General features: G+C 30.3%; 1 protein-coding gene across 1 annotated transcript; it reads left to right on the top strand.

Annotated features, from left to right (window-relative positions):
• Positions 1–20,882: 20,882 nt before the first annotated feature.
• LOTGIDRAFT_178649 (hypothetical protein) lies at positions 20,883–25,476 on the top strand (the record flags this gene model as incomplete). The annotated part of the gene is made up of 13 exons (XM_009058503.1): positions 20,883–20,931; positions 22,096–22,208; positions 22,394–22,511; positions 22,665–22,739; positions 22,883–23,021; positions 23,258–23,399; positions 23,576–23,668; positions 23,926–24,034; positions 24,192–24,332; positions 24,578–24,686; positions 24,820–24,878; positions 25,073–25,144; positions 25,283–25,476. 13 exons carry the CDS (start codon positions 20,883–20,885, stop codon positions 25,474–25,476), a joined length of 1,413 nt encoding a protein of 470 aa, XP_009056751.1.
• Between the last annotated feature and the right edge of the window lie 1,397 nt (positions 25,477–26,873).

The following is a 26,873-nucleotide window of genomic DNA, read 5'->3' as shown; positions in this document are numbered from 1 at the left end:
TTTGTACATCATCAACAATATAAGTAATGTCATGGTCAGCCTGTATATTAATGTCATTCCATTATCAATGTAAAGAGTAGACTGGAGGATGTCAGTAATGACTATACATGGAGAACTAGTGGACGTGGAATGGTTCTAGAGTGAATATTGCCTGATAATAGCAGACATACAGATCAATATTCTTAGTTCTTTTAAACTCTGGTTCTAACCTATCATACAATCATACTGTGTATAGTTGTAATTAATCTAGTTAAACTAAAACTTCACCATTTCTTTCTATGTACAAGTTTTCATGATATTTTCATGATTTGGATGAAGACATTTAGCATTAGGGGACTCTACAAGGGTTTACCTCCATACAAGTTTTAAACTTCAACAATTTCAGATCTTTGTACAAGAATCTTAATGTTCCCTGATAAGAACATTTAGCATTAGCTGACTCTATTCTAGGGTCTAACTCTACACTAGTTCTAAACTTAAACTTCAACAATTCTCTTTTAGATCTTTGTACAAGAATCTTAGTGTTCCATGATAAGAACATCATGCAATAGTTGACTTTACAAGGGTTTACCTCAATGCAAGTTATTTACACAGATTTTCCATAGATTGTAATCTCTATAATTTACCAAACCTCTTAATTTTCACATGGAAAAGTAAATTTCGAAGATAAGTCCTGTGTATTATCGTTATCATTATTTCTGTAGCTAGAATAATTCAGTGTATCTGATAAGTAAGTTTGAATTTAAAAGTTTATTATCTTCATGTATATTAGCCGTTATAGCAAAAAAGTTTTAGATTGTAAAAAAATTACTGACACTTTAAGGTTAAAATCAACAAGATTTCCTACTTGAAACTCCAAAGTTTAAAAGACACACTTATCTTGACTGTGTTAAATTGTAACTGGTGGTGCAACTTGTGTCACAAATGTTAAAACCTCGACTATCCTTTCATTAAAAATAATCCATGTCAGTTTCAGATAGTTTACTCTATTTATTTTACCAAAGTTTTTTTAGTTAAACAATTAACAGTTCAGGTTCGAAACATGCTTTTTCATGTGTATACATTCAACAGAATTAACTTCTGAAAAACATTAACTAGTTGTAACATGACCTTATCCTTTCTTATTTCATCTTCACAATGTCAAGCTTTATCTTATACCTTGACTTCATAAGCCACTTTTCTTGTATGACGGAAGTATGTTCATACACCAATCTAATTGGATTGTTTCATAGCGAAAAAAGCCAATCAGAACCCTGGGATGAAAGTTTGTAAATAATAAGCCCGATTTTTTTCAGTTTTATTCGCTAGCGAACATTCCAATCAAATCGCTGCATTCCATGATACATACAAGAGTGGCTAAGAAAATTAAGGCATTAGTTCGTAATAGCTTGTCATTGTAAAGATGTTCTCTTTTATGTTCTGTCAAACACATTAATTTAAACTATTACTAATTTACCTTGTATGAAATATCATGTATGGATATTCCAGTTTTCTTTTAGCACATTCAGCACAAAAAATAAAAAGAAAGACAGATATTCATGTTTCAAAACAGATTAAACATAACATGTAAAGCTATCAGACCAGTTTGTTATTAGATTAAAGTAGAATGTATATAATATCATTAGACATGTATATATTATATTATAGGGTTATAAAAAGTTCAATATCTATATACAACTATTATAATAATTCATTCAATCAAAAGAAACACTTTTTATATTATATACCTATACTGACAATTCAATACTTTAGACAAGAAAATAATAATATTATTTCTAGTTTAGCAGATCTAAATAAATGAAATTATTCAAGGACAGGAAATATTTTCATTTGGACAACATCAGGTGATAGAAATAAGGTTTTTTTTTTAAATAATTTTACATTTTTCTTTAGTATTTGGCAATAACTTTGAGTTTCATATTTTGGAATGTTTAGTATTTTACTGTTATTTCTACCTCCCAAACAATCATTAATACATACTTTAAGAACTTAAGGTTGTAACATATTGATTAAATTTAGGGTGACTTAGGGTAAAATCAAAGACAATTCATAGAACAGTGAAAAATGCATTGCCTACATATGCTAATGATAATATTTGTTAAACAAAGACTCCAGTAAGCTTTAATATTTCAGGTGTTGTAGAAGATAAAGGTGTTTTAATCTGTATTTAAAATAATCAATATTTTAACAGGCCAGTGTTAGAATGATAGAGTCAATAGAAAAATAATGGCTATTTCTAGCAACACATAAAACACACCTTGTCAATCTAACTATATAATTATAACATTATATTGTCAATATTATCCTCTAATCATCATTTCACAACTCAAAATATTCGATTCTTCTGCAAATCTGCAAACCTCTAATCTACACACTCATTGATTCTAACAGAATTTTAAAAAAACAATCACCATTAAACAAAAGAAGCAAAATTTTTCATTCCAAATGGTCAACCAAATCTAAAACTGTGTTCACTGAAAAAATTTTTTATAGTGCAACTAATTTTGACACTAAATGTTTCTAAATATTTAGACAGCTATAACACTTTAATGCAAATTTGGAGTGTACCTGGAACAGAGCTGTGATAGTAGACAGACAGATGGTGACTAAGATAGAAACAATAGACTAATATTAATACATCTTAATAAATACAATCTAATCAGTCTTCACTTCATTAATTTCTACAATAATAGTATTACTTTGATCTTTTTTAATACCCCTATTATCAATTTTTATTGCTACTGTGCTTAAATTGATCTGATCACACAGAATTCCGGTTTTCAAATAAGTGAAAAAAATTCTAATTTTGAAAGACGGATTTTTGTTTCTAAGGACACATAAAAAACAAAAATATCAATTGAATGATTTTGAAATTAAATCCAAATCCCTTAGTTGTCATGCCAATAAGTAATAAAATGTAACATTATATGATACTAAAGATATTATTACTGCACTACATGTTACAGGAATGAAATTTCCCATATTAAAATATCCATGTCTTACATAACAATATTAGCTACAAAAAATTATGACAACTACAAAATTGCAATGCTTTGGAAAATTTCAAATTTAGCGACAAAAATATGGTGACTGAAAAAATGCTTACGGACACATTCTTTTTATCTACATCTGTCAAAATCACAGTATAAAATAAATTATATATGGGGATAAAAATTCAATCAGACAATTTAAATTGGAAAGGTAAATGAAGTAATTAAATGTGAAGGAGCCAGACAGGTCGAAATAAAACACAAAATACCATCACATTTGACATTCAACTGAGCTGAGTTGTCAAGACCTTTAGGCTTAATACATAGATCATTATTTAACTTGTACATGTCATATTTGATCAGATTGCTAGTCTGGTCGTCCAGAACTGACCTAGACTGGTGTTTCCAGTATTACCACTTATTACACTTTTAAATAATCCAATCAAATATATCATACCTGGTTGCTCTAATTAAGGACTGTTTTGAATAATTATTATTTTTTTTTTCATTGAAAAATTGTAATATGCTTCTGAAAGTGACAGACTCACCATTTATAACTTTCAAATGCAGATAATTCTAGGCACATATAGATTTGAAGGCTCAAATTTGGACAGTGAGCTGCGAACACTATTACTGATTAGCTTAGCAATAAAAATGTCCTGTTTCTGAACTAAGGTGTGATCTGTCAAACAAATGGCAAACCTTTCCCTTTAAAAAAATATGTTAAACTGTTCTTTTATAATCTGCAGAGCAATATCATGTGTTATACTTTCATTATTGTCAAAATATTGTTTCACCATAATGGGCACTTCTCAGACAATGAAATCTCCACAGGAATATTACTCTTTCATATAAATTGTTATTTGTCTGGATATCAACATAAATTTCAGATTTTAATTCTCTACAGATCTAACTTGATCTTTCCACTTACCCTGGATACATGTAGACTCATTCACTTCTATTTTAGATTCAGAATCATATAAATGGTAAACAATAAGAAACCTGGAAATGAGAATCCTTCATAACAAAAATGATATCAGCATTAGATACCACTACCACCTAATTCTGGAAAGCTAAAACTACGTTCCCTTATCAGATATCAAACTGCATTTCACCTTATCCAAAATGGTAGTTACATGTTTTATGCATGTGTTCATATTCACAAAACAAAATGTAAATATGGCTTCCTCCAAGCGTGTTGATTGATTGTTGAAAATCATGTGACATACTAATATTTCTCATTACAAGATTTACCAGCTAAAGAGAAACAGGATAGAAATGTGTAAGAGTTAGGGAAGTGTAATATACTGATTTTTTTTTCAAAGCCTGTATAGAGAAGTCAGATCAAATCTATTTCTTCTAGATACTACATTAAAACAATAACATGATATACCATGTAGGATATCACATACAACATAACATTCTAAAATGACATATAATTTACATAAATTGTAATAATTAGTTTGAAGGTGTTAAATACCACTGCATATATTAACACATGTTACAGTTATCACAGTAGTAGGCAGATGTTCAATTCATAACACCAACTGAGGTACTGCATGATCATGAATATCATTAATTACATTCAATGTTTAGCATAACTCTCTAACAAGTTGTAAGAATTCTGAGTAAGAATTAATTTGAAAGTTAAAAAGATGATTTGTCTTTTATTGAGACCAAAATGTCATGTAATGCCCGAAACGAGAACTGAGTCACCTTTTTGAAATTTTGAATTTTTTTGATTTTTAACACATATAGGCTATATCCCCACAAAAGGCCTTAAGTACTTTTTTGCCCAATCTTGTCAACCTTTTCCACCTTATCATTGTCTGTAGGAAACAAGTTGGAAACCCTGAAGACTTCTGGAATAATAACTATCTAGTTAACACTATGTGTAATACAGCAACAGATGTTATGTGGTAAGAGATTATCAAAGATTTTGCAATATTCCCTAGTGACATTGACTAACAATAACTTACTATTAAACATTAATTAATCTGACGCCTATTATCATGTTATAAAATAAAATGTTGTTTTGACTTTAGAAAGTCATGTTAAGATTAGTTTTCAAGGATTAATGTAACAACATTAGTAGTAAATATTTCAGAAACAAAACTTGTGGGATTCCGCATTTCAGAAGAGTAAGCATAGCTATCATCAGAAATATTTAGATTCAAGGTCTAACACTGTTTTATTCTCAATATTAAGGTGGAATGAAGGGGAGTATTCTCAGTCAGATGGGCATTGGGTCAGAACCTGGGAAACCCACTGGTATAAGGGCCTAAGGATGCTCAGTCTGCTCCTGATAAAATATTTTTGCAGATGAAATATCAATGAATGTAAATAATTTAAATTATGGCTGCCAGTATATCAGCCCCTATGATATATCATATCAATAACACATTGGTATTAAAATAATTATCAAGTATCATTACCTTATATAAGTCTATAAATGTTCAAGAATGGCAGCTGTCTATTACCAATAGCTAGTTGTAGACCAGCCTTACTATCTATTAAAATATACTATTAACCAATTTAGTATACTATTAATTTTGATTTGGTGGAAATCTAATTTAGTAATAACTATAATTATTATATTATGTATGAAATTTGCTGGTCGAGATTTAACCCTTTGACCTATTTGTCAAATATTAATTGCAAATTTTAAAATCACAAACATTACTTTCATACAATTCACTATAAAAATTCCTATCAGAATTCAGACCCATCAGACAAACGATATGTAATGGTCAAAGATAAACCTGGATCTGCATATTACAAGCAAATTAGTCTGGAACCAATTACTCATATCATCATAATTTAATGGAAATCCAAGATAATAGTAAAATTTTGGGTCCATATATGATAGGATTTATGATTCCACTCATGTCTGAAATTGATAGTGTTGTCAGAAATTCAATCAGGACAGTGTTAGTGGTGACTCTTGTAATCAGAAGTAGCTATTATTAATAATTATATAACAATATTGGATATTAGGTGTATAATTCATAGCTGTCAGGCACAGTGCCAACTATAACAAATCTACCAGGAGACATATAGAGTTAATATCCTGTTGTCTATCAGACCAATATCAATATAACATGACATAACATTGTTCTAACATCAACACCAGGTCATTTGTGGTCAGCACTCATTGCATCAAGTATCAATATCAATTGTCCAGAAATGAAATAGTTGTTGACCACTGTGATTTGGTGTGTCACTTAAGGTGCTCTCACAATTTAGCGATAACCAGTTGCAGTTGCGTATGGTTACGAGTAATGAAAGTGGCCAAGAGTTCCGAATGCAACTCAATATTGTATGAGAGTTGCGTCCGAAACTTATGTCTGTTAATCTTATTTGCAACCATATGCTAGTGTTGATCGCTATGGTAAGGGTATGGTATGAGGGCACTTTTATTATTCTAATAAAATGGGATGGTTATTATTCTAAAATGTTTTCAACACCTTCTAATAATCTTTTCATCAGCCTTATCATGTAACAGGATATTGGATATAGAGTAAATATGACCAATTACACATCAAACTTAAAAAAAAAATTATTTCCTTTCGCTAATTTTTGCTAAAACATCCTGTCGACAAATGTAAAATCTGATCTACATCAATGGAATAGATTTAATTTATATGCACAGCAACAGTCCACTGTGAAATTTTCAAGCGAACTGCAACATTTTACAGTGTCATTATATCACATGATTCTGAAAGTTCAAACATCATATTCCACATGTTTTGAACTGTAAGCATTTATAGAGAAAGCCAACAAAATTAAAAACTTATTAAAATATGGATTCAATTGGATGGCAATTGGAAATATGTATGGAATATTGTTCCTTTCCATCTTCAACATTGATTCATATCTATCTAAAATAGACATATATTGACATACCATATTACTATACTCTTTTCGAAGTGCAATATATTTTTTACATCAAACCATCAATTATTTATCACAAATAGAAAAAAAAAGTTGAATAAAAAGGAAAATAACTTACCTTTCAACTATCTTTATATCAATATTGAAAACTTCTAAAATAACAGTGAATTAACATCAGATATAAAAATATTTCAAGTTGAATACATCACTAAACATGATACACCTACTACATTAATTGATGTTGTGAGAAAAATACCCTACCTAAATATACTATATAATACCATTTCAAATCACGGCCTATTATTTCATTTTAATTTAAAAATTCAGGACATGTGCGTTGAGTAACATCCAATTATTTTATTTCAAATTATTTTTCCTGGCCACCTGTTTAAATTATGATTGTAGTTACATTTGACACATTTTCTATGTTAGTTAACACAATAAACAGGACTGTATAATTTCACTGTTTATCAATGAAACTGTTAAATGCCAGCCAAATTGATTGAAATACATTACTTGCCTTCCCATCCTCTTAGGACAATTTTTGCAATAACTACAGGAATATCAAAGAATTTAAGCACAAAATTAACTACTCCCACTTTTTAAAAGCCATGTATATAAAGAAATAAAATTTAATATCTACAACTCTGAAATCATTAACTAGTTTTATGAGAAAATAATTCACATCATTAACTTAGTTAACCTAAAATTTAATTTTCAGTTCAGTGAACACACAGGAATAGATCTTAAAAAAAAATCTTTCAACATTCTTTTAAAATGTTACTTAAAAATTACCTCTAAAACCTTATTGACATTATGCCAGTTTTTTGAGATAAAGAAAAACAAAATCATAAAAGGTTTTGAATTTTCAAATTCAAGCACAATTTTTGATAAGCATGAGATTTTAAATAAAAAAGATTTTACAAGTACCTGTCAAAGTTTCAAGTATGCAATAAACCTGCACACACAATGTTACACTTATAATAAAATAATACACAAAGTTCAAAAGTATATTGATATTTCAAAAGTAAACAGTCACCTTCATGAAAGAATGTACAAATAAATAAATTGGTCATAGTATGAAATATTGAGGTTACCTACACACTAGTGGGGTTACCTTTGTGATGTTTTAATCCCTCTATTTCACACTATTATTCAAATCATTCACATCTCCACATAACTTGACTTCTTTTCTTCTCCTTATCTATCACTTGTATCACATCACTATAGAAAAACTTGTATAGAGATCAATTAGTTTAATGAGTGAAGAGAGAATTTCCACTTTCCATATCATACGCTTTGATTTTAAACTTGACATCTAAGCATTGGAGATGACAGACACAGTCTGATAACTCAAATAAAACTTTCAGACATCTGGGGATTCTTCCACATGTCAGCCTACTCTTTGTGAGAACGCCTCACTATGTCATCTTTTTCATCCTGAATGATCACTACAGTGTTTTCACTTATTTGAAAGTACAGATTGTTTGCTATGTACAGATCGTTTGCTATGTACAGATTGTTTGCTATGTACAGATTGTTTGCTATGTTCATAAAGTGAAAGCTGCACTTGAACATGAAAAGTTTGAAACCCTATGTCACATTATGTATACTGATGAGGTACAGTTTGGAACAGTATTGCAATCTAGCAAGCATTAATCTAGAGTCAGCCACCCATAAATGAACAATACCTGGGCTCACAATAAGTAATTTGACACTATATGACATTACATTTGAAATTGACTAACCAAACCACTAAAAAAACTAAATCTAATCATGCTGTGAAATACAATAAATTATATCAAATTTCATCAGACTACAGTAGCCTATTGAGGTGCCATGTTCCACAGTCCAGTTGAACAATCACTCGATGAACACTGAACACTTATGTCACAAAGTATTTCTGTAAAATTTCTTGTAAGCATAGTATTGAGCTGTCCAAAAGTTCATGCTGCATTATTTTGATTAACTGGAATTATCCTTAAGATTTAAAAATAGTGATGAAAATACTACACAAGTAATGCCATCAATTTTGACAAAGCTTAGGTAAGCCTGAGACAACAACTAAAATCTCAACAGTGTATATAAGCATACTGGTACCAAACTAAAATCTCAACAGTGCATATAAGCATACTGGTACCAAGTTTCAGCAAAATTTGATCAAAACTGTAGCCCCTACTTCAAGTCTGCTAGGGGGCTAATAATAACTTTTTAAAGGTACTTATTAGTATTGATAAAAAAAAACAGTGTTCCATTGAAAAACAGTCTGATAATCAGAAGATAAACTAACACCATATTTGAGCTAAATTGATCAACAAACAATTATGGTTGTGGTAATATGCAGTAATCAATAATCTATAAGATAGAAATTACCTCTCTTATTCTACATTATCTAATATTGACTCACTTTCTAATCAATCACAGCATATTATTGTTTCTGAGAGAGGTAGGCATATGCTTACTGACTAATGTATATATGCCTACTTTAAACCTACTTGTCACGTGTCAATGACACAGGTTCATTTGTGACTTTTTCCATTCTATTTCTGTTTCGCCATTGTAATAATGATGAATTTGCAGAAAATAGATCCTAAAAGCTCTGTTAGTACAAGACACCTTTAAAGGATATTTCAGTAAATCAGTTTTATCTGCAATGTTTCTCCAAATGTTTTTCTTAGCATCATGGACTCTGTTTTTTAATGCATGTTTAGAGGGATTGACCAATTAACTGAGTTAGCATATGATATACGATACAGCATCTTAAAATAAGGAACAGTCAGAAGCATTAATACAAATCGTCCTCTTTGAGCACAACCTACTAGATTACAGACCCTACCTGTACCATTCCGTGGATATTATTTAAGAGTAAGATAGTATTTGTTGAATAATCAAAATAATATAATCAATATCTAGGTTGTGTAGAAATATATCAACATACAGGTAGTAATTTATGTCATTACAGAATGTCAGTGCCATGGATACCTTGTCTAATGGGAATTAACTCATAATCATTACAACAACAATAATAGGTTAATGTGACTTTATATAGTTAGGCAAATTCAAATAACACGCTGAGAGTATGGGCCTTGAATATGTCACTTTTTACTTATGATGTACAGCTCTTATGATGATTTTGCTATGCACAAGGTTTAGGTGTATATTAAGAACTCTTCTTTGTTAAACGGTGTTATAATTCTTTGCACTTTGTCCTTGGAATCATATTGTAGTACTAATTTTCTATTGAATGAAGTAGGCATCATCACTATTGATAGAGGCTGTGCGCTCTCAAAAAGAGCTATTGATTTCCCTGTACCTGCTAGGCATGTCTACTGTCTAAAGGCCTAAATGACATTTCTGTGATCAAAACTACAGAAGAGGTGGAAAGAATCTTTCATAATGAAATTTAAAGGGATCATCAATGCATTTGGAATAAAACATAGAAATATCTACAACAGATGAACAACTCATAAATATCACTAGCTGTCAGTATGGTTTAGAATTTATAAACAAAAGAATAATTAATCAACAAAACAAACTGTAAAATATTTCTCTAATGACCAAAGTGATGGTCAAGGAAAATTAAATTTGGACATTAGAAATCTTTGATCAATGGACCATGGTGTTGAAGCATACAATGGCCATGAAGCAAGTCCAACTAGTACGATGTTGATGATATCTATTGAGATGATATTTACTATATTGTGATGAGAATGACCATTTGATCTGATGGTAATAATGACCAGCAATAAAACTAAAAATAACTGACCGGTGTCCAGTTGTTCAATAAATCAAATCAAATGATCATGTTAATTATTATATTACTATCAACAACTCAAACTTTTCTGCACATACTCGAAACTCAATAATAAATGAACCAGTCGAAGAGGGAAAATTGAAAAAGTTCTGGAAAGCAGTAAGCTCAATCGTCATAAAGAATATCTGATAATTGATATACATTTATATATAGTGCATAGATGGATCGATGGATATAGCAAACAACACACCAACACATGACAGGATCTTACAAATTTTCAAATAAATAGACATATATTTGAAATATGCATAGATATACACTCAGATTTGCAACAAGTTGTAGATCTCCTTTAGGTTAAGTCGAGTATATGATGGCAAATAACCTTTATTTTTCAGAGTGATGGTAGATGTCTTATAAATGATACTGAAGACTTACCATACCTTTTTAGCACTATGTACAAGTTTATAATAAGAGGAATCCTTACTTTATAATTGTCTCGCCTTTATTCCACAACAGAAATTTATTGACTAGATAATATCCCAGAAATTGTTACAATATCAACTCGTTTGATACAGAGAGAGATTGTGAGGGGAAAAGGATAAATAAATAAAGACAGTAGAATAAATATTTGTTATTGTATGGGGGTATAAAAACAACAATCCAGCCAGATAATACTGGTCACTCAGTGTCCAATAGTCTGGTCATTTTGAAAATCTTAAACAGGTGGTAGAATTTATTGATGTTACACAAATTTTGATATTGAAATATCAAGTATTGTTGCACTTGACTTTAATGAAATGAAATGGGAAGTTTTTTTTGCAATATATATCAGACTAGTACATATTACTTGTTTTGATGCAAACATGATTTACTTCAATAATATTTATCATACATTTCCTGCAACACAAGTTTTGTATCATGTTTCTGATGTACAGGGAATGTTTTCTATTAAAAGTATATTTAATATAATAAACATAAATCATAGGCTTTCTGTTTTCTGTCACTTTTAACATTCTATTTTCTCAACACATGTATTTATAATTAAACTGCACCTTCTGGACAATAAACTAACCATACTTATCTTAAAAATGTACTTAAAATAATTATAATATCTTATGACAAATCTCTGAACAGTTATTTTTGCCTGCTAGCAAGTTGTATGTTTTGAGTTAATAAAAACATTAAAATTCTTATAGTCTGTTCTTGATGTACATTATGATTATCTGTGGAAGAGAAACAACTTGCTATAATGCATGAAATTAAGCATAATTACTTGTCAAGTAGATTTTTTTCTTAAACTGATTAAAAAACCATTAATATTAAATAGGAAGAAAGGTTATGAAAAGTGTTATTCAGTATTTCTTCAAAACTGATTTGATAAGAGTTTTTTGTTTTAATAATGAATTTTCAGCTTTTAGTACTTGAAAGGAGTAAATTTATTCTGACCAAGTAAATAGACTATATTAAGGTGTTTATGATTGACAGTAACTATTTGTTTCAGTAAGTATATGATAAATATTGACCTAAGATTAGTCTGACCATTATTTACTAATCACAGTTAACCTGCTGACTATACTACCTGTAGTGTAAACAGATTCTTACTAAGACAACAATATCAATCATTTACCATTAGTTTATCTCATAAAATTTACCAGTTAATTTTGAAAGGCATTCCTTCTTTATGTGACCACATTTGCCTCCCTTTTTGATTTTCAAAGATAATTTTGTGATAATTATTGCTTTAGGAAGGTGGTGCCACATCTACATCTTGCGTTCTTTATAATATACACTGTACAGGTGACACAACGTCATATTTGTGTATAGTATGTGTCTTTTTAATTAATAACCGTACTACATCTAATTTTCATATAATCAATCTGTTGACCTAGGCCAGTGCTTTCATTGAGACTCGTCTCATACACCTAAATACCATATCTTTCATCATCTAATATATCATTGCTGTTAGAAGTTCTGATTGTCAGTTGTACTATCTGGTTATCCAATACATACCCCAAATAAACCTTCAACATTGACAACTTTATTTCTTGAATGACATTTAGTACGGGTAGTTTGATACAGATATTGATATTGATATTGATAAATTTAATAAATATCTTCAACCATGTCCGTAAAAGATTATGTTAGCACTTACATTGATTAAATGATGAAATTCAGTATCTATTTCACAAGTACAGATCATCAATGATGATAAGAAAACGAAAACTATTCAACCATGTCACTCAAAAATCTCTAACAGTTAAAAGAAAATGATGGCTAAAATCAACAAAATTTAAACTAAAGATGAAGTGAAGAAAAATGATACCTGGTTAATGGATAACTTCTTAAGAATGAAAATATAAAGATTGAATTTAATATTAGTTAAATACTTGAGATACAGACAGTTGTCTGGTTCACTTTCATCTTCATTACCAGTTATACTATACCTCAGGGTACTTTCTATCTATAACCAAAATACATCAACACTAATGAAAAACTATCAGAAATCCTTTTACAGGCAAATTCAATTAATCTTCAAGTAAAATACCGAAAGACTTTATGTACTAAAATGGCATAAGCAATATAACATAATGTCAGTAAAAAAAACGAGAAATAGGCCCCTGTATCATTATTTTGTGTCCAATAAACTTTAAATCTTTCAAACCCCCACCAGTGAACAATAGTATAATATAGAGAACAAATTCATTGTTTACTTTTTCTAGGGGGCCCATTCTGAATACTTATTTTCATATTAAAAACCTATTCTACAAAAAGCCTAGTTGTAACAATGCATGTTTAAAAATGGTGACACATTTATACTTGTTGGTGCATGAAATCTCCTAATAAAGGTGACAAGATAAAATCATCGAACAATATATTAAATGTCTGGAATACAATAGATTTTTTTCTGAAAATTCACCTGTTATACTTTTAAATGATTATCAAAGTATGCAGTGATGTGAATACACAAATACACCATAAGGTGAAGACCAGCAATTAGTTTGTATATTTTATTGTTAAAGTTAAATGTAGCAGAAAACTGAATTTTATATCAATAAGTTTTAATAAACCATTATAAGTATATGGGAGTCAATTATCAAAAGGAGTGGATAAATCTACCTTCACAATGAGGTTTAGAAACTCAAAGGATAAAATAAAAGTACTAACGCTGTTCACACCGCTAAATGAAACTCGAAATCCAAAATAACAGTCTGGCAATTCATTGGCTGCAGAAAATGAAGTATTCATATGAGGGCTACTATTAATTATAGATGAGGAAATATTTCATTATGAAAAGTAGTATCACACAAGAGTTTCTAAAATATATGAATAAGTATTAACATTTTTGAAATTCAAATACTTTCATACAGTAGCATATTACAATTGAGCCTTTTGTTAGAGAATGAAATTATCTGGACATTATGTTGCAGATTAGGTGTCACAATTTAAAGACCATGATATAATTATAATACTTGTGGAATAATTGTCCATTCCTGCCATTCCTGCCATAAATATCAAATCTGCCATGTCTGATTAGTTCAAATGATTTGTGCAGACACAAGGTTGTTGAATACAGAATAACAATTTATGTAATAAAAATGATTATGAGATTATCAGATGTACTCCAGCACTCATGTCAAAGTAAATTATTATATAACCAGGGGTTCTGCGACATTTATTTAGCCACTGATAACAGAAGGAAGGGTGGGTTGAAATGAACAAAATAAAAAAATAGCCATTAATTCTAAATCATTATGTCTGATTCATATTAAATTGAGGATACTTGAAAAACGTATAAATCATAAAAAATTATGATATAAGATTGCTCATTATATCAATTTTTTCTTCCGATTGCCTTCAAAAAATGTGAAACATATCATAATCAGACCACACATTTACGTCTATAGTATATCATGTATGTAGGCGTAGACAGAAGAGTATATGTCCGCAGTGTAATAAGGGTGTATAGAGACCATGAGAAGATCTAATAAGTGACCTTCAAATTTGATAAATATATTAAAATGACCTGCTAATAATTACTTTTCTAATATTATTCAGACATAGGAAATGTCAGGATCAGAATTTAAAGAGAGGATTTTTTTTCTAAGTCAATTTCTTGAATGATTGGGAGGAAGTTAAATGTCAATGTTTAGTGTGTAGATTACCTTCCTCAACTATATATTTTTACTTTAAATGTCACAAGTTGTCACTAAAACTCAATAACAATTCCTATAGTAACAATAGTTGTTCCTGAATCCTAAAACTTGTGTTTGGACATTTTAAACCAGTGGCAGGAAAAGAATCGAGTTGTAGATGTGCTCCTAAGAAAAAGCACAGATCTTCCTTACAAGAACCACTAAGAGTGGAGTATTAAGAGAAAATTACATTTAAGTTTCATTCCCTTAAGAACTAATCTTAGACATTTACAGAGGAAACAAATTTCAAATGAAGTGTCTGTAATCTCCATTTAAAACCCAATTATCAGGCTTGAACATTTATTTCGAACAAATCGAATAATTTCCTGAAAATGTTGCCCTGACGCATAAGATAAATATTTCAACCTTTTTCATTGAGACACAAAACAAAATTTTCTTTTCTGAAGTATACATTTTTCATTGAAAGTTCCATTGTTTGAAAATTTCATTTTTTAATTAAATTCCTTGACTGAAATGGATACATCTTTTAATCCAGGATTAGATTAAAAACATGGCCACTAGAACATATATATCAAATAAAGACTCATTTCTTAGTAATTACTTTAAGAACCATCAATATAATTTTTTTGCAGGGAAAGCTTTAAACTATTGTTTTGACAATCAAATTTCTAAACAAATATAAATACAATTCCAGACAAGGTTCCAATCTTGAAATATTTCTACAATATTTTGGCATCACCAAACCTGGCACTGACATCTGAATTCCAAAACAAAGATGATAAAGATTAGTCTGACATGATATGACTGTAAACTGGTTGCCATAAAAACAGTTTTCTTTCCTTTTATTTCAATTACTCTGTCTATTTTTCATTGTTATATTTTTATTTTCAATATTGTTTATTTTCTTGGTAAAGACATGTATCAACAAAAAGCTTTTTAATGTATTTATATTTCAGACTTTCTTGAAGTAAAAACATACACTGTGGTAATTGACTGTACATTATTTTTTATTCTAGATAATATGATTTATCAATTTCAACAAAAATATACCAAAAAGACTAATAAAACCTATAAAAGGCAAGATAATCTTGAAACTTCTAATACCTAATGCTTTAGGAGTAGAGATCACATTAAATGATACAATTTTATAGAATACTACTAGTACTCCTGAGTTTTATAGAACACAACGTTTCAACAATTTACATTGCCATCATCAAGTGAAATGAGGAAATATTTCCATATTTTCACTAGGGCATTGAAATTTCATAATCCTAACTGGATTTTCAAAGTATGACATAAATAACATACAAGCTTAAGCTTATATATGATATCAAAAATAATTTTAAAGCAAATAACACTTACCAGAAAATAAACAACACTGGTAAGTAATATCTGGGTTATAACATCAATTTATGTTATAAATAACTATAATCAAATTGTTTAAACCAATTGCAGTCAATTTGTATCCTGCTGTCATTCACTAGTAAAATAGTTCATTACTATGCACACTTCACCACAGACCATCAACACTAGTTGCATTCATCTGCACATCAATAAGAGAACGAAGCTCCCTAATTGGTTGGACACTGAGACTGAGTCATACTACCATTACAACTCGAACCAGGCCAACCGCCTTTAATATTTTACGTTATGTCACAAGGGTTAACTTTACGCATCAATTTTCTGACCTTTGAAGCGAAGATATGATGCGTTCTACGCTGTTTAAACGATCTACAAGTGGCATTATACTGTGCAAAATATTGATTTTTCTATACTGCTGTGTTGCATGCAGGAAATTGATTCTTTGAACACTATAGAATCTAACTACAGAAATATGGCTTATTCCATTAACTTAACACAATTTATTCATTTTATCTTTAATCTAAGATTGAATACAAACAAACCAAGATATATCCAAAGATGTAAATTATAAATTTGAAGACCCAGAATCAACTTCCAAACTGATAAAACAGTAAATATATTGCTCAATTATCTCAGCAATTCTAACTCAAATCTTTAGGTAATTGTGGACTTCAATTGCCTAATATGGAAATTACTGTCAGGGAATTACTCCATTACTAATTCATCTTCATCTTTTTTATGACTTTTTTTTTCATACAATCACTCAATCCTTTCTGGAATTCCAGATGAGTCACTCAATTTAATTTTTGAATAAAACAATCAAATAAAATTTATCAATGAAAACAATGTAATTAATTGATTGTAGCCTCAAGCCATTTTCTGGAGTATAGCAAGATATTACCAGTAATAACAATAGACAACTGCTTAAAGAGTGCCGTCCATTGTTATCATGTTGTCAATTGGAGATGTGCTGATATTATATCCTATTGTTTTGATTAAGTCATTGGGGAAACTACCTAATACAATCAGGTATAAAGCTAGCAATCATGTGTATCAAACACAGTCTATGATATCAACTTCTGCTCGAAGGGGAAGTTAGCATATCATCTACAAACCAACAAACCCAAGTTACATACAACACTTGTATGAAACCGAGTATTGCATTATGGAAATTATTCATCTCTGCCCAACCTAAACGTCTTACCAATTAAAACCATACCCTTAAAATTAGTCATATATTCTATAGCTTCATTGAGCAGCATTTGAGCTTGACATAATTGCACTCCTTATTCAATCAATACTGAACATAATGAATAAATTTTTGTTTCAAGTTACATATTCACTTCAGTGATTTTAAATGATATCACAATAGCTTATCTTAAAGTAAGGTAGCTTACTGAACTATTAGTAAGCAATTAAGAATCATATGAACATGAGATTTTAATCATTAAGATTTTGAGTAGGCTCAAAGAGTGAATTTCATATTTAAGTACATTAATAACACTATGTCATACAAACTGGTATTATATGTGTTGTATATTTCTTGAAAATTTTGCACTATTCTATGCCTTGAATTAAAATAACCAAATTACATATCGTTTAGTTAACAGTTTCATTGTGGTTGTTATAACATTGTTCTAAAGATAAGCTATGGAATCAAAGACAAAACCTTATAAACAATATATGTGTTGGACCTTCTGTATTCCAAAACAATGTTTGTAGCATCAAAAAAAACTAGGGCTTCAGATACAACAAAAAACCATTTTTTAAAAAATTAACCAAATAAATAAAATTCTTTACGTATTTAACTGTTGAACAGTACCACTGGCACTGCAGGGATTTCTAATGAAAATTGAGAAAGAAAAAGTGTCAATAAATTGAACATACCTTCACTAATATAATGAATTTTTTCTGTAAACCTCAATCCAATGATACAGTTTTCACAGAACTTTCACAGGATCACAATTAAATTCTTACAACTTATATCAAACACAGATCTAGAAATAGAAATAATCCTATTTGTCAGTGAGATAGGTCAAATTAATGAGATATATTTCACATGAATCAAATAATCAAGTATAATATTGGCTGTGACACTGTCAAGTGATTAGTATTGTCATTGTTGTCACTTACACTGACTATAACATTCTGACGGTACTCAACATGTCAATCTACTATATAGCTAGCTAGATCACTGTATATAGCTACTACCACTGTTTAATTCCACTGTATAGTTATAGTGGGTTTACCTTTATACACTAATCATACCTCATTCGTTCAGAAAGACTGTGAATATACTTGTCTTCAACAAATTTTCAGCAAAATTGGCAAAATGAACTTCTGCATTCATTAATGCACACAAAATAAACAAGAAATATTCATACAAATTATTTCCTATATCCAAGATTCAATTTTACTCGTAACTAATTGCAATGAACTTAATTTGTGTGTTCAACTGAAGTGCCAGTTTCAGTAGCCCTGAGCTCTTCAACTTTTAAAGAAATTGATCACAGCTGTTTTTTACTGTCATACCACAGATATATCCCCTTAAAGTTATATTAAAAAACAACTACCTTTCCACTTAGGCTAGGCCTACTACTTTTTACACATACCAATATGTAAATACCTACTATAGAGATAGCCTATTTAAACAGTATTGGACATAAATACTATGACACTAGCTCAATGGAATCATTCAACCAATTTTTAAGCACAATACTTATAATACTATAAAACTACAAATTGTTTGATTGACACTTTCATTTCATATTACATCTACTATCAAATAAAGTTGTTTGGATAGTAGTGGGATTCCTCTCAGGTTGTTTTTATTAGCAATATCCAGCTATCATTTACTCTCCACTACTCTAGTCTGCCTTCTTGTTTCATTAATTTAATTTCAATTGCTAGACGTTTGTCTTAGTGCGCAAATAACTCATACTTGGGACTGAAATTTCTCATCTTTAAAATTATATTTTTAAATGAAATCATATCCATTGGCATGGGCATTGATAATGATGGGCTCATTCTGCATTATCATTCAGCACTCAGCTAAATAGATAGATCTAACTGATAATATCTTTGATTAAAAAAGTATAGATCAGTCAGTGAACTTATTCTGAATAAGCTTACATCATAATAATTCATATCTGAGTTAAAATATTTCATTGATTACACTAAGGCAGTAATTAATTTAATAGTTATACTAGCTACACGACAAATTTCCAAAACTTCGGAACTTGTGATATGAAACAAACTAATGGCAGACTTAGTAGTAGCTAAAGCCAAAGCAAAGTCAAGGAGAAAAATGATGTTTACATTGTCAACTGTAGTGTCACAGTGAAGTCAGAGGCAGAAGCACAAATGCGTGATCTTTGAATTGGAAGAGGAATCTCTTGTCACTATATCTTACCCAACACGATCGTTTACTTTTTTGGAAAACTCGGGCAGATAACTCTTTCGGAATTGCTCAAAGGCATTAAAGGGGCATTACCCCAATAAATAATTCATTAATTTCATTAATTTCTTGCAATCATTCTATTAATAACACTAATATGTTGGACAAATCTTCATTATCTTGAATGAGTTGGCTAGTCTGCCAATCTAGGCTGACAATGGTTGTTCTGATCTGTCTGGTCTGTGACTGTGAGACCTATGAGAATCTTGGCATTGCTTCAACTATAATGCAAGGACTAAGGAGAATGCGGGAATTTGTAAGGCCCAGTTAGTCCTTACATTGTCTGTTTTCACTTTCCGTAAGTTGTTATTAAATGCACATAATCCTGGGTAAGTTTGGTGTAATTAGGCGTACTATGGAGATGATTTAAGGGATTTTGAGTTATCGCCCCTTACTTGAAATGTCATGCTGTTGTAGGCCTACAGCTTCCTTCACTAGGCTAGTTTTTAGCAGAATTTCATAACATATTAAAATAAATGTTCGTGTTGAATTTCGAAGTAGTCTAGTATAGGGGCTACGCTACGGCTATATGTATACTCCTGCTACTAACCCCATTTTTAAAGGGTATATATCTGATTTTTAAGTACGTGGGGCTCACATTAACGAAAACTTAAAGACCAAAATCTCAAGATTTGTGTACCTTTACCTTAGGCTATATGAAAGTTTTAAATAAAAATATTCTGCCTAAATTTGTAGAGCGCCCGGGCGTCCCTTTGTGGGTTCTTTAGGACTTTAGTCATGTGGGGGATTAGAGTAATTGGAACATTATTATGCCCCTAGCTATGAGGGAGCGGGGTGGGGCAGGGTTCACTTAATGTTTGGGCTCAATTGTAAAAAAGGCTTTTATGCCAAATTGTCAGTCAAATAAATAATTTTGGTTCATAAAACCTGATTTAAGGTATTATGTGAGATAACGGGGTTTAATATTATCGGAAAGTTATATTCACAGTCCCCCTCAGCTCAGTTTCAAAGTGAGAAACTGTCAATATCATTAGTTTATTCTTTTAGGAATTTTTTCATCGAATGAAAGTCATAAATTGTGCACTAAATTTTTTACTAATGATAAATACAATAGTTTTCATTAACAAAAACTATAGAGTTATTTTTGTGGTCAAAGGGGGAGAACTCTGTTTAAAATCCAAACACTTGTCAAATAATGACGTCATTGTTTTTAAAGGGGAAACAATCACCAGGGGACGCCACTGTAGTAATTTGGCATTAAAACAAGCGCATCTTAAATTCAATCGTGTTGCAAATTTTATACAAAGACAATGACTTCTTCGCAAGCATACAAAAAGAAATGCTGTTATTATTACGACGGTGAGTAGATATTCAGAAATATTTATTTTGGTTATTTCGAGTTATGGGATCCTGAGTTATTCTGATTTATTTTATGTCAGTGTCCAAAACTTTCTTTCTTTTGGAAGAAATGAAAATTGAAACCGTGTCAAGCAGAAAAAAGAAACATTTTGTTGGATAATAATGCGCCTTTGTGGCGCATTTTGGTGAATAAATGTGCTATGGACATCTGTGATCAAAATATTGTGCAATTTTAACTGACAAATGTGTTTTCTTATTGAATGATGTTCAGATGACTTATAAATGTTTACAAATTGAAAAGTACGGAAGCCCATCAAACTCGAATGCATTGTATTGTAGTTGAGTGCAGCGTCAGTATGTGAATTAAGTGTCCAATATTTACACTGTTATGGAAGAAGAGTTATTTTTTAAAGTAGCTACCAATTAGCAATCTTTTAGTGTTCAAATATTGAAATTTTGTGATTTATTGAAGTACGGTGAGCCAGTAAACTCGATTGCAATGTAGTTTTGGTCAGAATGTATGGAAGGCCAGGAAACTTGATTGCAATGCATTTCTTGCCATAAGGCATGGAAAGCAATAAACTTGTTTGCATTGTTCATGATCTTCATTTTAGTATATTATGAGCAACCAACATTTTTATTGTGAGGTTGTGTAAAATTGAAAGCTTCAGATTAATCTGTAGGCTTTTATGTTTATTTCATGAGATTAAATTCTTTTGTTCTTCCTGTTTGTATGGAATTCAGAAAATTGTGGAGTTGGTACTGCAATCCATTCTCTTATTCATAATTTCGTGTTAATTTTTCAAAAGATAGCTTTTTAGAAAATTATTTTAAAATTTTTAAAACCAAATTTGCCTATTCTTCTCCTTGTTGGACCAGCCTCCATATGAAGATGAATTAGCATATTAAAATGAAAGCTAAAAAGTGAAGTATACTTAACAAATATTTTGTTCGACATTAGTTGGAAATAAAGCTAAGCTGCTGATGATGTAATAGTTATGGAGACAAGGGTAATTCCCTTCACTGTCAAAAATTCTTACAATAAATTGACACTTAAACTGATACTGAGAAGCTTAATTGTAACAACAGATAGGATAAAAGACATAAATCAGTATTTCAAAGTACAAAAGAAGGTCGTTCATTACTAATGACTTTGTTTTTCAGGCGATATTGGGAACTATTATTATGGCCAGGGTCATCCCATGAAACCACACAGAATAAGGATGACCCATAACTTGGTTTTGAATTATGGTCTTTACAGAAAGATGGAAATTTATGTAAGTATTGAAAAAAAAATGTGTTTTTTGTTTTATTACTTAAAGATTTTGTTAATTGTGTTAATTTGGCCATTATTGTAAGAAATTAGATTATACATTTGACAATTACAATCAATAAGTTTAGAACTTTTTATAAAAGATTTTATTTTAAGCTTAATTGAACTTTTCTTCTTTTCCCTTTTCAGAGACCACATAAAGCTACAGCAGAAGAAATAACTAAATTTCATAGTGATGATTATATAAAATTTTTACGCTGTATTAGACCAGACAATATGTCAGAATATAACAAACAGATGCAGAGATGTAAGAATTTATAGAATATATTCTTTATATAGCATGCTTTATAAGGTAGAAGGGTTATTCCTCGAATTGTTTAACGATTCAAAAATTCTCTGCAGCCAGGTTGTAAATGTATACAATTTAAAAACTCCTGTGTATTTTTTTGTTTATTTTTAGTTAATGTTGGGGAGGATTGTCCTGTATTTGATGGAATGTATGAGTTCTGTCAGTTATCCACCGGAGGCTCAGTGGGTAAGTTGTTTTAACTGTCCTTCATCACAAAAACTGCTAAAAGTTATTTTCTATGCCATACCCAGTGCTTTCGAGAGTCGGTCCTGTGTTGGCTCCAACCCCTGTAATCTATTTTAATGAATAGTTTTTGTTTATTTTTGTAGCTGGAGCTGTGAAATTAAACAAACAAGCAGCTGATATTGCAATAAACTGGGCAGGAGGTTTACATCATGCTAAAAAATCTGAAGCATCTGGTTTCTGTTATGTTAATGATATAGTGCTAGCTATTTTAGAATTACTCAAGTATGTACTTTTGTTATTGGTTTTTTTCTAATGTATTTTTCAAACTGTTCTATTCAAACCCATATTAGGAATCATGATATGCATATAATACAATTCTCATTTGAACATAATAGTCCCAGGCATCCCAGTAAATGTGTCAGCTACCATATTCCTTCATTGTATATTTGCCATTAAATATAAATGAATAGTTTGAGTTGTGAACGCTATATAAACTTAATACATTATAATTATTGTAGATATCATCAGAGAGTATTATATATAGATATTGATATCCATCATGGTGATGGAGTGGAAGAAGCTTTTTATACTACAGATAGAGTCATGTCTGTGTCATTTCATAAATATGGTGAATACTTTCCTGGTACTGGAGATTTAAGGGTAAGTTTTCAAGAATTTTTGAAGAAACTCTCAAATCATCATTTATGAAGAATGGTTGTAGCATATGAATATGTTATTCTCAGGGTCACAAATAGATCCACCAACTAGTAGCAGAACATTAATCCTGTTATTGAAGCCTTGAAACCTTGAAAATATTCTAAGTAAAATAATTTCAGGATATCGGTGCAGGGAAAGGAAAATACTACGCAGTTAATTTCCCATTACGAGATGGTATTGATGATGAAAATTATGAAACTATTTTTAAACCGGTATGTGTTTTCATATTTAAGTACAAATTAGTTATACTTGCGTATGACAAGAATATCTTTTTTTCTTTAGGAACATATTAAACATTGATGTCAAATAAAACTTTCGCCATTATTTTGAGTTTTGCCCTGAGCTGCACTTGACTATTTATTCCACTTAGTCTAACTTTATTGTGTTTCTCTTTTGATGTAAGTTTATTTCTTGCCAACAACATAGTAAGAGGATTGAAATATAATATTTATAATTATTATTATTGTAGGTAATGACTAAAGTTATGGATATGTATCAACCTAGTGCTCTAGTATTACAGTGTGGTGCCGACTCTCTATCTGGTGATAGACTGGGCTGTTTCAATCTCACATTAAGTGGTAAGACTTTGATTTTTATTATATGACTTTTGTGCTCAGAATAAATTTGTACATTGTAGTCACGTATCGTCCCTTCAATAGAGAACTGATTTCTTCTCTTAAAATGTTCATTAACAGAACTGTATTTTCACCTGAAATGTTTTGTTGTTTACTCTAGGTCATGGTAAATGTGTAGAGTTTATGAAGAAATGGAATTTACCAATATTATTATTAGGTGGAGGAGGCTATACCATCAGAAATGTTGCTAGATGTTGGACATATGAAACATCAATAGCACTCAATGTAGAAATAGCCAATGGTAAGAGAATTGAATTCATCTTGTAGTAAAGGATGTAAGATTTTCATTGCAGGGATCTGTATTCATATATCAAATATAAACTTTAAAAAATCGTTTACTCTATGACATTGTGAATATAAGTATACAGGAGCTAAATGTTCTGTTCATTTATAAAAGAAAAGTGGTTGTTATCACTTGATGTGCGATTGTCTACATGTTATCAAGTTGTCTATTTTGCATCTGGTATTATTCTTTATTTTTTTCAGAATTACCATACAATGATTATTTTGAATATTATGGACCAGATTTTAAACTACATATCAGTCAATCGAACATGGCAAATCAAAATACCGTAGAATACATGGACAAAATAAAGTAAGTCATCTCTTAATCACAGGATTTAATGGTTTATGTTTATTATGTTAAAACTTGCTATAATCATTCAAACTTTTATGTGCTTGACAAAACCTATTTCATTTGTAAATCAATATTGTTTTTTTAATTTCAGAACTCGATTATTTGAAAATCTCAGAATGTTACCACATGCTCCTGGTGTCCAGATGCAACGTAAGTTAGTCTTGGCTATCTATTTTTTCATTACCAACAGTCAAATTGGTGGTTAGAAAATTTCTGGTATCACAGCCAGTGCCTGCAAGCGACATTAAACATTAAAGGGTTTCTTGTGACTCCTGAAAGTATGATTTTTGGAACATTTGGAACAAGTTTCTGATAAGATAAACCATGATCATTCTTGTTTTTAGCTATACCAGAAGATGCATTGAATGAAGAAAGTGATGATGAAGACAAAGACAATCCAGATGAAAGAATCTCCAGTAAGTAACTATTTTCTCCTTACTACCACTGCAAATAATTTCCTTGAGTCTTAAATTCCATTTCTACATTCCAAGCAATGTTCTGGAATTCTGTCAACCAAGAAATGTATTGTTACTTTGATAAATTTATTTTGACAGTTCGAGCTAGTGATAAGAGAATTGCCTGTGAAGAAGAATTCTCTGATAGTGAAGATGAAGGAGAAGGAGGTAGAAAAGATAGACAGAATTACAAACCTAAAGCCAAACGAGCTAGAACTGATGAAGAGAAGAAGGCAGATGCTGAAAAAGGTTTTTATTTGATTCTTGATTTATGTATCTTGCTGATCATTTAAAAACATTAGACAAAATGGTTCAGAAAGGGACTGTGTCTAAGAGACATAGAAACCACTTTCAAATCCTTTTAATAAAAATGCTTTTCAGCATTTGAAGACAGAAAGAATAGTCTGACAAGTGTATCAATTTTTTTTCAGCTGAGAAAGAAAAGGAAAAGGAAACCAAGAAAGAAACAGAAAAAGAAGATGGAGCAAAAAATATCACTGAGAAAGGGTGAGTATATTTCCAATATTTGTCACATTCTAAGATAATATTCATTTCTAACATCCTTGTATGATCAGTTCATTATATTACAATAAATGAATACCCTTCTGTCAACACATAAGTATGAAAAACTTTCAGCTCAAGTTAAATTTTGAATGCAATGACTTTTCTTCTTATCATTTATACTAAGTTTTGGCATGGTTTCTATTTTCAGTGATGCCAAGATAGAGACAACTACAGACAAGAAAGGTACTAATTGATTGAAATTTGTAATAAATGTAAATATTTGAATAAAGATATATTTTTGTAATGATTTATAAACTCAAATCCTCCAATTAAAGTAGTTTATATGCCAAGAGTATCTCAAAGGGGGTTGAGAACAATACTTTGATCAGAAGGCCAATTTGAGACAAGACATAAATTGCACCTGTCCAAGCATCAGGTTAGAGAAACATTTCAAGGAGTTGAAATCTTAGATTCAAGCCTCCATTGTCAAAGTCCTTTACAAGTTTTAATAATATTTTACAGAAGAGAAACCTGATGGTAAACCAGAAAGCACTCCAGAAAATAAAGACAAAGAAGCAGCTAACCCACCAGAAGCTCCTAAAGAATAATTTTATAGACCCATCGCCAGATTAGTGCTCAGAAATATTTCATCAATTTTCAAACATAAGACAATATTATGGAATAAATATTTCACCATTTTACATTTTTATTGACCTATGTAGTCTAAACAGTAATGAATGCAGAAATTTCATTGTTTATGCATTGTTTTTATTGGTCACATTCAAATAGAATTTTTAGTTATATGTAAATTCAAAAATAGTTTTTAAAGTTTGTAATGTAGATCTGGTCAGTGACTTTCAAATATTAAAATCATACATTTCAACTTCAAATAAAATTTTATATAAAAATAGTTGTGTTCTTCCTGCCCACACCTGATATTGGGCAATGTCTTTCCAGAAGTTGTGAGGATGAATAGAGGGATTAAAATAGTTATCTTAATGAGTCCAGTCTGTTTGAGTGACGTAATAAAAAGTGAAACAGATGGCTGAAATTTGCTCAATATTTCGCTGGGTATATACCTATTACTAGGATGCTTGCTTTTGTTACAGATGTATGCAATACATATTAAAATATCAACACTTTCAGTTTAATTTGTATTAGGTTTACAATAAAAAATATATAAATA

The sequence above is a fragment of the Lottia gigantea genome (assembly GCF_000327385.1).
Source record: "Lottia gigantea unplaced genomic scaffold LOTGIsca_34, whole genome shotgun sequence".
Lineage (NCBI taxonomy): Eukaryota > Metazoa > Mollusca > Gastropoda > Lottiidae > Lottia > Lottia gigantea.
Note: the sequence above shows the minus strand (reverse complement) of the source record. Positions and strands in the feature narration are given on the sequence as shown.